The sequence below is a fragment of the Magallana gigas genome, chromosome 7, assembly GCF_963853765.1.
Source record: "Magallana gigas chromosome 7, xbMagGiga1.1, whole genome shotgun sequence".
Classification (NCBI taxonomy): domain Eukaryota; kingdom Metazoa; phylum Mollusca; class Bivalvia; order Ostreida; family Ostreidae; genus Magallana; species Magallana gigas.
Genome location: NC_088859.1, coordinates 46,299,466 through 46,311,480, shown reverse-complemented (window position 1 = coordinate 46,311,480; position 12,015 = coordinate 46,299,466). Strand labels below are relative to the sequence as shown.

The 12,015-nt window shown below is 33.3% G+C and overlaps 1 protein-coding gene across 1 annotated transcript; it reads left to right on the top strand.

The window, feature by feature from the left end:
* Nucleotides 1–7,779: 7,779 nt before the first annotated feature.
* LOC136269942 (zinc finger protein ubi-d4-like) lies at nt 7,780–11,094 on the top strand. The gene is made up of 5 exons (XM_066065863.1): nt 7,780–7,795; nt 7,881–8,009; nt 10,236–10,376; nt 10,510–10,633; nt 10,869–11,094. Exons 1-4 carry the CDS (start codon nt 7,780–7,782, stop codon nt 10,515–10,517), a joined length of 294 nt encoding a protein of 97 aa, XP_065921935.1. The 3' UTR covers nt 10,518–10,633; nt 10,869–11,094.
* Nucleotides 11,095–12,015: the final 921 nt, after the last annotated feature.

Genomic DNA, 12,015 nt, shown 5'->3' with positions numbered 1-12,015 from the left:
ATACACTCTCGTTTATTAAACGCACAATTTAATGCATGTCTTGGAAAAATGAACTTAATTTGAAAAGCGATTTAAGGATGCCGATTTGGGTTTTTTTGCGGAAAAACTACAATAGCATAACTCTTTATTTTTTAACCATATGTAATTTAATCCAACTCCAGTTTATATGCGAAGGTTCATGAAAATCGACCGTCTTGTTTTTTTAGGGACCATCTCAAAATAGAGGTACATTTACTATAGGAATATATAGGAAACTGTCATTTTCCGCACATCAAAGCAGTTTTAAAAAAAAACTACAATAGCTTTTCTTCTCAAATTGTTATATATGATAAGTAATATCATTTCCTACCTTATATGTAAAAAACACAAAATTCTACCGTCTGGTTTTTAGTGGGGGCTATCTCAAAATATTAAAATGCACCAAATTTTGCTATATATTTGGATCATCACGAATGATGATTGGTATAATGGATTCATTCCAAAAATGAGGAAAATATCCTCGAGGATAGCATCATTCTGTATATAAAATTTCAACAGCGTACAATTTTTACTTTTTCTTTTATGTTATTTCTTATAACGTACTCCTACAAAGCTTCATTTTATCATAACGTCATAAAAGCGCAATGACAATGCTCCCCTACCGCACAACGTAAAAATCGTGTTAAAAATAAAAATTTCCTTTAAAAATCTAAATATTTTTATTTGTTTTTTGTTTATTGTGTTCAATTTTATAAATGATATCGAAAAAAAATCATAAGAAGTATAAAACAGCTGTATTTTATTAGAATGCGCAAAAACATGCGCAATGCAAACTAAAGTCGGCCTCCTTAATTTCAAATTTTTCCAGGAGCTACAATAAAGGATTTGTAAATCAGATTTTAAAACTACGATAAAAACTTACCTTTTATCTTCTTAAAATTGAAATAAGTCCTATTCATTTACATGTACTACCACACGATAAATTAAAAATTTAAAACAAAACAACCATGCGTTATCTCTGAATTCATAGGTCTAATATTGGTGCGAGATATTTATCAATGGGAGAAGGATCAGCTGAGTTTCTGATGAGAGGCAGTAAGATATTGATAAAGAATTCTTTTAAATCATGAATATGACTGGGTTTGTCCGTTATAAAGTATAGAAAATGTCTCATAACATTAAAACAAATTACATGATTGTATATTCCAACTAAGCCGGACAACATGAAGATTAACATTTAACTTGGTTCTTCAATCGATAAGATTGTATATATCAATAAATCTATTGGTCACCCAAAATGTACAATCTATATAGATTTTGCTTACAATGTATTGTTCAAAATTTAAATTCAGTTTAATTAACTAAAGAGTCAATGAACGAGAAGGCAAATTCAGACTTGTTTTTATTTTCTATGTACAAATTTTTTTAGAGATGAACTGCAGTCATAACGCGTGTTGACTGGAAGCCAATGAAACACCTATTTAATATGTAGGACATCTGTGTATTTTAACCTCGGCTCGCGCATGAAGTTCGGTATTAAAATTCACAACTTTTCAAAAATGGCACATTGCGTTTGGGAACTTTACTTTCGATTCAACCTTCAACCTCTTCTATTGATTTTATGAGCTCGTCCACCAACTGAATCTTTGACGGCATTGTGCATTCAGTTACGGAACTCCATTCCACAAAACACTACAACTATTGAACCCGAGCAAGAATATTTTGATCAATAAAGCTATTTGTTTATTTTCTTTATAGAATTCGGTTTACACATAGAGGACTTAAAACGATTTAATGCGTGTTTTTATAATATATATTTACAGAAATGAATGAAAAGTTTCTGTACTATTTTCTTTCGCGTAGACTCAATTAATGTGTTCTACGCGTGCCATCCGGTTTGAGACTTCGGTTGACAGTAAACCAATAGACGGGGTCACGTGACCCCGTCTAAAAACGTATGGTCAGTTCATAGACTTTATGACATGACTGATGGTCAGCATACCAAATTCAAGCGTGAGAACACATTGGCTTAAAAAAAAACCCAGAAACACTGTAATAACTGAATTTGATAATTTCCTAAGAGTTTTTTAAAATATGACTACAATTTTTATACAACATAACAAAATAAGGGGCATAACAAGAACAGCTTGCATTTTCATTCCATTCTTATAATGAAAATAAGCATGCATTTAATCTAGCTTTCGACATGTTAATTTCGTGGTGTTTACACATTTCTTTGTCGCGGTAAACACCATATGAACATAGAGAGCAGCGGCTGTGTCAACATCCATCTTCTCAACCAAATATAAATACACTAACACTCACGTTTTGCAAAATAATTTATGTGGCGGCCGCCAGATATAAAAGTGGCGACCGCCAGAAAATAAGTGGCGGCCGCCAGATAAAATATTTTTCCTACGTGGCACCAACGGGCTTCTTTACAAAAGCACGTTTGTTGCATCGATAGATTTTTTTTTAAATGAAATAATTTTGAGAATATATTTTGTGAAATGGGAATAAAATGAAAATTATATTGTATGTTGTAAAAGTATGTGATTTTCGTCCCATAAGAATGCGTGTTAAACTTCTGTAATTTTAAACTGTGCCCCAGTAATTGTAAGCAAGACAAAAACATTTCCCTTGTCGTCGAAACTTTGGAGCAGCACACTCTGCAGATCTTTCAAGTCATTTTTTGCCATGTACATATTTATGATAGATGAGATGAGGAAAAGGGGGGGGGGGAACCAATATGCAGCCATTTAATATCAAAGCATTTTTTTTTCTTTTTTAAAAAGTCTGTATTATTATTTGTCATTTAGATTTTCTTCAGTATCAATGTTGTTAAAATATTGCACTTAAACTTAATGTTCCTCATCAAGTTAATAAGAATACCGCAACCCAAAGTACAAAGAGTGAACAACAGAATCCTTGCGTGATACAAGTTCGATACAATATTGTTTTCATTCTTTTGTACTTGCACTTAACAAGAACAATATACACCAAAAGACAAAAAAAAAATAAAATTATTTTTTGCATTTGCGTTCTTGCATTACAGAAAGTCACTCCCACACAATCTGCAATATTCAACATCAATATTCTGCAATATTCAACATCAACCATATCTGAAAACTTCTGAAGTTTTCATTTTGACAAGCAGCTTGTCATATATGCTCAGGAGCACATTACCATAATACCGGTATACTCAATAAGAACCTTATCAAGTACTGATTACCACAACCATACACTTGAAACTTTCCAGTGCAAAGTTTGAACGCCAGAATGAATACATATCGAACACGACTTACCTACAAAACCTTCAGCCCCGCCCCTAACTCTTATTGGCGTTTCCACAAAAGAAAATAATTTTATTCTAATTTACTGAGTTCAACCGAAATAAATAATATTTCTTTTGTACTTGCACTTAACAAGAACAATATACACCAAAAACAAAAGAAAACAATATTTATTGTTTGCTTTTGCGTTCTTGCATTACAGAACGAAAGAAAGGATAAATGCGAAAACATTATACTTATAAACCTAATCTAAGTGAAACCAGTAATCCAGAATCCAGCATATCTTTGATGTAACCATCTTTCGCGGACTCCGATCTCTCTATCCCATGTCTCTTACAAACAATCTATCTGACACGCCAGGGGCCCGTTTTCTCAAAAAGGCCAACATTCAGGCGTAAGCTTAGTCCAGACAAAATAAGGGACCAAACCTCAAAACCCAACTAAGTTGCGTTTTAAAAAAAGGCGGACACTTAGTCGGGACTAAATTTTGGTTTAAATCTACGCCTGTTAATGGGTAGGCGCAAGTCCTTAGTCTGTACACAAAAATGGCGAGCGTTTTGTTTCTAAGGCAAAATAAACAGAGATTTTAAATTTTGGGATTAATTGTTTTACATGTTGTTAAGGAAGCATTCACATTATTGAGATATTCGCACATAAAACGTATTTTTCGATAACTGTTCCTATTTCTAAATAAATTAAGATTAAATCAATTTGATAAATAATGGGCTCAAGTCATTAAACATATGTAATATACATTACTAGACGGAACACCCCGATGACTGATATAAACACAATAATTAAAAAGAGGCTATAATTCTAAATTATACATATATTCCACAACAATAACTCCGAGTTTATACATCGTATTGATGTATACAAGCATTTTAAATCAATACTCAGCATTTTAAATCAATACTCAGTAAGCGGAGTCTGAGACCAATTTAATGTTTCTAATAAAATTTGAACCTATGAAACGAAACTGATTTTAAAAAACTGAGAATACTCCTTTAATAGGAGCATCTGAGAACGTTTACAGTTGTAATTTGTGCTTGTGTGTAGTTGTATGTTTCTTGTGTATTTTACGAAAATTTTTACAACACGTTTGGATTATTTACAAATTTAACTAGTTAGTCATACTTATTATATATACAACTGTATACACCCAATAACTCAAAGCAGAAGGAAAAAAGTAGTACTCAAATGTACTTGTTAAAACCGCCCTAAATATCTTATCCGGGGGAGGGTGATAGGGGATAGGGGATTTTAAAGATCTTTTTTTTCATTAAACTTTAAGAAACTTTTCGTTCATAAAGCTTTCTTCAAATAGGTAGGGGGTTCTTAGATAATTGCTTTAATATCTATAGTTTAATCAAGATACTGTATACTGGAGTATTTTCGTCCTGTATAACCTTCGCCCTTCTACACTTGCAAACAGTTTCGCCTCGTCGAGAATTCTCCGAGCCACAGTTGTGTTTCAAGTTAAATCATAGCCATATTATTGTCTATAAATAATTAAGTGATTTGTTTAAAAAAAGAAGAAGTAAAAAGCCTTATCCCAGCAGCTGAAAGTGTCTAAATATCTATATGAAGCATGACTGATCATTCTGTGGACGTATGCAGGCATTTCTACTGTACTCTGGCCCTGCATTCTAATAATATTTTTAATTTTACACGAATATTGGAGTTAATTTCTATGCATTGTTTCGTTCATGATCAATCATGTACAATTGCGCTTCAATATCGTCTGCGACGAATTCAATTATCATATATTTGGTTTCTGCAACCTCTTATCTCTGCCTCTTTCATATCACCTGTATTCTCTTTAAAATTTCACTATGTTAAGAAGCGTATATGCATTTATTCTATTTTCATTAACATAAACTGATATGAACAATTTTAACTTGAACATTCTGTGGTATAGTATAACGTGTGTACTTTCGCGTAAATGTACTATGAATCGGAAAATTGATCCACCACATATATAATCATTGCCTCAAAGCAAAACAAAATACGATGTGCGCATGCTTAGTACTCAGCCAAGATGTCTAAGGTATTCATCATTTGAACCCTAACTTACGCCTCTTTCAGAAACCTAACTTAGACCCGAATAAATATTCGCGTAACTTCGTTAGTCAGACTAACTTAGGCCCAAATTTATCCCGACACTATTGAATTAACGAAGTCCTTAATTTCCTCTTTTTTAAAACTTAAACTCTGCAAGTAAGTCTGATATTGAGGGCTCCTCCGTGTCGAAGTCTACTCAGTCACTTGGAGCAACTTTCCCGTGCAAAGTTTGAACGCCAGAATGAATACATATAGAACACGACTTACCTACAACACCTTAAGCCCCGCCCCTATCTCTTATTGGCGTTTCAACAAAAGAAAATAATTTTATTCTAATTCACCGAGTTCAACCGCAATAGATTATATTTTTGGTCAGGGCGTGGTAAAATCCAATAACGCCTAAAGGGCTTCAAGACAGGTTTGACCACGCTCCGACCGAAAATATCTCCTAATAATATTCAAAGAACAATTTCTTATTTCTTTTTTTCGACAAAATATCATGTATTTTTATGCTGAAAATACTCACTATTAAATATATTCAGAGTATACATGGGGATTATGTTGACTTGTACGATATATATCATTTTTTAAAAATAAAGATGCTACATGTACACTGTACGTACATTTATACATGTATGTGTTTATCATAATTAAAAAAAATGAAAAAAATCCTTGCATTGATAATTTACAGTACATCATCGTAAATACAAAGAAATATAATTCATGGGATTTTTTTTATGACCCACACATATCAAAGGGTTTCACTATCATCTGTCAAAGTCTGTGTCCATGTTAGAAACCCTTGGTATACAACTGAGGGGCTGTCTCCCTCAGAGGGTGGGCGTATATATAACGACCAGTCAGACATCAGTGATTACGAAGACACGTACATTAAAGAAGAAGAAGGTTCATTTCCACTTCAAATATTAGCAAAATGGTATTCGTTAAGTAAATTGTAAATGATTTTTTGATTTTATTTACTGTAATTGTCTCACTACAACTTCTTCCCCATTTCAACTCTTTTTTAAAAGATATTTTTGCACTATTTGCACATTGAACAATTTTAATATTATTCCTACAACACACAAAAACAATATGAAAAGAAACGAAAAGACAACATCTTGGTCCATGAGGAAATGAAAAAAGTTCCCACTTGTCCATGTAGTTACTAGAAGAAGTATTGAGTGGTGAGATATTTGGGTCCTAAAGTTTATAGAGATGTCCAGTATAATATGATCATTAGAGAGGTTTAGCAGACCAACGTGTACGTGTACTTGTACGTGTAGGTTACAAGTTAGAACTACGCGTACCAGCTCAATTAGTTTTCTTGTTTAGCAGTTGTAACGTGTACTTGTACGTGTAAATGTTTTAATGTAATTATGGATATCCTCTCCTACTAAGCTGAGAATGTTGGTTATAAACGAAAAGCAGGAATTCTGCATGTGTTAATTTTATTAAACATCTTTTATTATCTATGCACATTTTAATTTATCGCAAATTAATAAGATAACGGAACCATTGCATGTTTTGGAGGAAGAGATGCGTGAAATAAAACTCCAATAACATTTTAACGTTAATGAAAATTTATGTTGGTAGATATCAGTATTCGCATTGAATATTCAGGCTTAAGAAAAGTTAACATATTTATTAAAATTAATAAACAAGAGGGAAACAGAGGCTACAAGTTCGACCTTACGGGTACTTTGCAATTTACACGTATGTTCATTCGGGTACATACGTGTAGAAATTCGTCATTACACAAACTGATGACGTAATGCACATATTTTCCGTTCTACACGTACACGTACGCGTACACGTTGGTTTGCTAAACCTCTCTATTGTTACAGGACGGACAAAGTCGTGGAAACGTGACTGCATGCCGATTTTTGTGCTTTTGATTTACACTGCACAGTTAATCACCTTTGTTTTGGAGATAGGGAGGTGTTGAGAGGGAGAATGGCATTGTTGAGACGAGTGGCAGTTCCTTGTGCTCTGTAAAGCGTTAAACTGCTACACCATACAGAATAAGTACTGCAGAGTTTATTGTGCTTCTCTCATCAATCTATATTGTATGTAGCAGAACTGACAACAGTTGGTTTGTCTTTTAAAATTGAAATGTGACCATGTTTGTAGCTTTCTTCACCTTCGTCTTGTATCTAGGCTAAAAGAAACTCCTCTTTATACAGGAATAGCTTTTACCTCAAAAAGACAGTACTTTTATAACTGGTTTATTTCCGAACAAATATCAACCAAAATTAATTCCAGCTTTTTTGTGACATTGAATATTTTGAGAGAATTTTTTAACTGAGATCTGTATTCTGATTTGTATTCTGAATATTGATGTGTATGTGGTGCCTTATTCTTTTCATTGAGGAGGAAAAAGCATTTTTTATGATTACCCATAGCGTACATTTTATTGAACGTGAAAGTAAAAGAGGGGTAAATGGGAATTGGTCCTTGTAAGGTCTATCGATGATAAATGTGCGAGTAGAGATGTATTTAGAATTGTGTGTGATGTATGGCTGTTCTGTTTCTGCTGAACAGCTTGTGGGGCTAGATACAAGACAAGACCGGGTCTACAGTACCATTACAATCATTTCCATAACGGCATGATCGAAGATGAAACGGTTCCATCGCCTCAGCCCCCCGCCAGGGCCTTTAGTCGGACTGCTGGTTGGTATTTATAAACGGTGTGTCATGTTATGTTGCTTGCACACTAATTCGGGGTGTCATATGTCGGCTTGTTCTTGTATGCATCAGTTGTCAAGTTTGGTAATTCCTACGTTGTAAGGTGAGCTGATGATGAAAAGTCAATTTTTTTTATTATTTTTTTTTGGGGGGGGGGGGGTTGATCATTTTTAAATTAGATTTTTTATGCCAATAATAACTGATGTTAAAAGGCTAGCTCCACCTATATTTATTGTCTCAGCTTAAATGCTTTAATAACATTGTATTTGTACACTTTTATAAAACAAATTAGGAAGTAAACATGGTAATCAGGGGTTGTATTGGAAGTTGTATAAACCAGATTTTTAATGTATGTACATCAAGTTTCAGCAAATCTATTGTTTTGTTGTGAAAAAGATTATGTGTATTCATAGCTTTTTTCTATACAGGTTTTATGTACATTTTTTGATTGTCAGCTATTTAAGTAATCTGCATGCCTTAATATTCAGAAATTGTTACAATATACAATTATTGTACATTTTGTTTTTTGTTTTATGTACAATGTATTTGGTACTCCCATGGTTGATGTTTTGTAATTCTGCATGCCATTTTGTGTATAACATTTTAGACAGTACTAGATGTAGACAATTATTCCCAGTTTTTGTTTTCAGTCCTTAAATCCCTTGTTGCTTCTTCGTCTGGTACAGTGGCAGATATTTGTAATATGAGACTGGCTATGGTTGTAGCATTTCTAAACTTACTGACAATGTAAACAACATCTTGATTGTTCTGAATGTTCTTTGACAAGATTCCTACTGCACCAATAGGATGATAACCACCACAATCAGATATCTGTAACATTGACCGATCACAGGCACCTGTAAACGACCCAAGTATGTCTTCAACTTTCTATAAAACACTCTGCAATAGAACTGTCATATCTCTCTCACCATTAACAGAAATGTGATGACTTTTTTAAAGCTTTCAGCTTCATGTCTGAGCCAAATCTTGTTATTTACTCATGACTATAAAACAAAGATACCACGAAGACCATTATTTACTACATGATTATAAAACGATTTCACGATGACCATCATTGCACGTTTACATGCAGTTTTATATATACATTTAAACTACATAATCTACTCACGCATTAGTGTGGATTTTTCCTTACTAATACTGCAGGCACGTAGCATCATTTTTGAAAGTGGGGGGGGCCAGACTCATCCAAAAAATCTTGACAAGCAAAAAAAAAAAAAAAAAAAAAAAGGGAAATTTTAAGTTTCCCAAAATCTTCAAAATCCTAATCCGTGGGGGGGGGGGGGGGGGGGCCGGGCCTGGCGACTGTATAACTTCAATTTCACTCCTCATTTTCTTATTTTCATATCAATTTTTTACATACTCCCAAAAAAGTGGGGGGGCCAACTCTATGATAATTCCATTTTTTATATGTAAATTTTAAAAAAATTGTTGCTGCGAGAAAAAGTGGGGGGGGCCAGGCCCCCCCCTGGCCCCCCCTGATGCTACGTGCCTGTACTGACAAATGCTTCTGCAGTTTTCTAATTTTCAGATAAACACCACATACACCTTTAAACAGAAGGAACATTTCCAGAATATACATAATGTGTCAAAACTAATAACAAAAATTATTCAGATTTTCTATAAATTCAAAATACATATCTTTGTTAGGTAAATAGAACATTCTGAAGGTGATTGAGCCTTAAGCCCTGAGAGTGGATTTATTCAAGTTGTAGATACACAAAAAAGAGAGAAACAATATTTGGTATATGCCCATGATTACCTTTATATGGAGTAAAAATTTAAGTTTGCTATGAATGTCAGCAGTTTCCATCCTCAAATTTTCCATTACAAGATTGTTATCTTTTGGGGGAAGAAATGTATGGCAAAACCAAAATGGTGTAGAACGGGCATTTCTGAATGGACCCATTAATACAACAGTGTTGAGTTGTTTGTAAATTTTGTGAACAATCCAGAGTGTTGTCGGGTCACTGTGTGTTGTGGGGAGTGGCATTACTAGTACTTAATGTCTGGATTAGATTTAGCCTGGCCAATTGTAATAGAGGGATCTAGTGTTGAAATGGTTATATTTTTATTTTGTTTGAAATTCATTTGCATGTTAATTTATCTATTTTGTAAAAGATTTTGGTTAATGTTTTTCTAACTGCATGCGCAGAGTATGAGTGTATCGTTGATTTAATGTGTATCTCGTAGAAAAGAGTGGGCGCTTAGGAATGGACAAGCAAGACATCTCAGCCAACAACTACTGCGGTTTCTGTTTGGGCGACTTGGAGGAGAACAAAAAGACCAATCAGCCAGAGGAGCTGGTCTCCTGTAGCGATTGTAGTAGGTCAGGTGTGTATCTCAGGATTCTCGTATTATCACTGTATATAAACGTACAAACAATAAGATAATATCACTATATGAAAACATTAAAAACGTTTTTTAAAATCATTATAACAATTGATTTACAATTTTTGATATGCAGGAAACTGACAGGTCACCCCACTTGCCTGCAGTTTACATCAAATATGATAATTTCTGTGAAGAAGTATTCCTGGCAGTGCATAGAGTGCAAGTCCTGTTGACTTTGTGGGACATCAGATAATGATGTAAGAGACTATATGATATTTGAATTCTAATGCTTCTGTACCAAATGGAATATTAATAAGATTTTGATAATATAATTGTATGAACAATATTTTTGCTCCACTTTTGAAAAAGTTAAAAGGCAAATTTTTATATGATTCATTATACACAAGTTTATTATTTAATTGTTATTTGTTTGACTGAACCAGTTGTTATTCTGTATTTTCATTTGATTAATGATTGGTAATTATTTGACAGGACCAGTTGTTATTCTGTGACGACTGCGACAGAGGTTATCATATGTACTGTCTGAACCCACCCCTTTCAGAACCTCCAGAGGGTAAGGACATTCATATCTCGATTATAATGTACCGCGCCAGGTTAAAGTATAAACAAATGTTTTACTATTAACTCTCACACATGCAAGAATAACTGTAATAATCACATATAGCTCACATCTCATATGTTAGGGTACATTCCTCAATAGGTTTAAATGATAAAGGACAGAACTTCATGCATGTATTATACATGTACAATATACATATATGTAAAATCTTCTTGTCCATACCTCAATAGTTTCCAGCTTGCTTTTTGGTGTAAGATATCAAAGGTCAGATTCTCTTATTAGAGTTCCAGCTTTGGCAATTTCTCTGATTTGCATAGGATTAAATATTGCTTTTGTGAATGTATACGATGTGTTGATTTATTTATTCCTCAGTGAACTGGAGTTGACATTTATGCATTGAAGACTTCCATGGTGGAAAAAACCACAAGGAATGCAGTCATAGGAAATCTCATCCAGATACTGTCATCTCATACGTTGTCATTGTTCATTCAGCACTATATGTAATATATGTCATTTTTGTTGATGTACATGTAAACCATACACTCCCCTGTTATACCCAACTTTGAAATATAAGATAAATTTTACGTGATCATAAAAATAGAGACACTTCAAGCTGAACAATTTTGGATTCAAGATGTCCTCTACGTCAGATTCCAAATGCTGCATGATTTTCTGACTTTAAAGGCAATTGCTTCAGATTTTCTTTTATACAAGATGGAAAAGAAGAAAAACTTGAAAATAATGGATATCTAGTATTTTTAAAAATTTAGTATGATATGGTTACATTGTTTGTGCTTTATGTAAATTTTGTTGTCTATATATGTATAATAAAGATACAGCCTGATTTTTATCTTCCAAAATATATTTTCAGTTCTAATTATATAAAATAGTTCAGTTTGACTGTATTTAAGTGATTCCTTTAAGTATCTAAAAAAATAACATGCTTTAATATGTTTCCACATGAACATTTAAAAAAAATATACATCTAACCTTAAAAAAGTGGTGGAAAAAATAAGTTTAGGTGTAGCTAACATTAACTTGTAAAAAGAAAAATGTTGA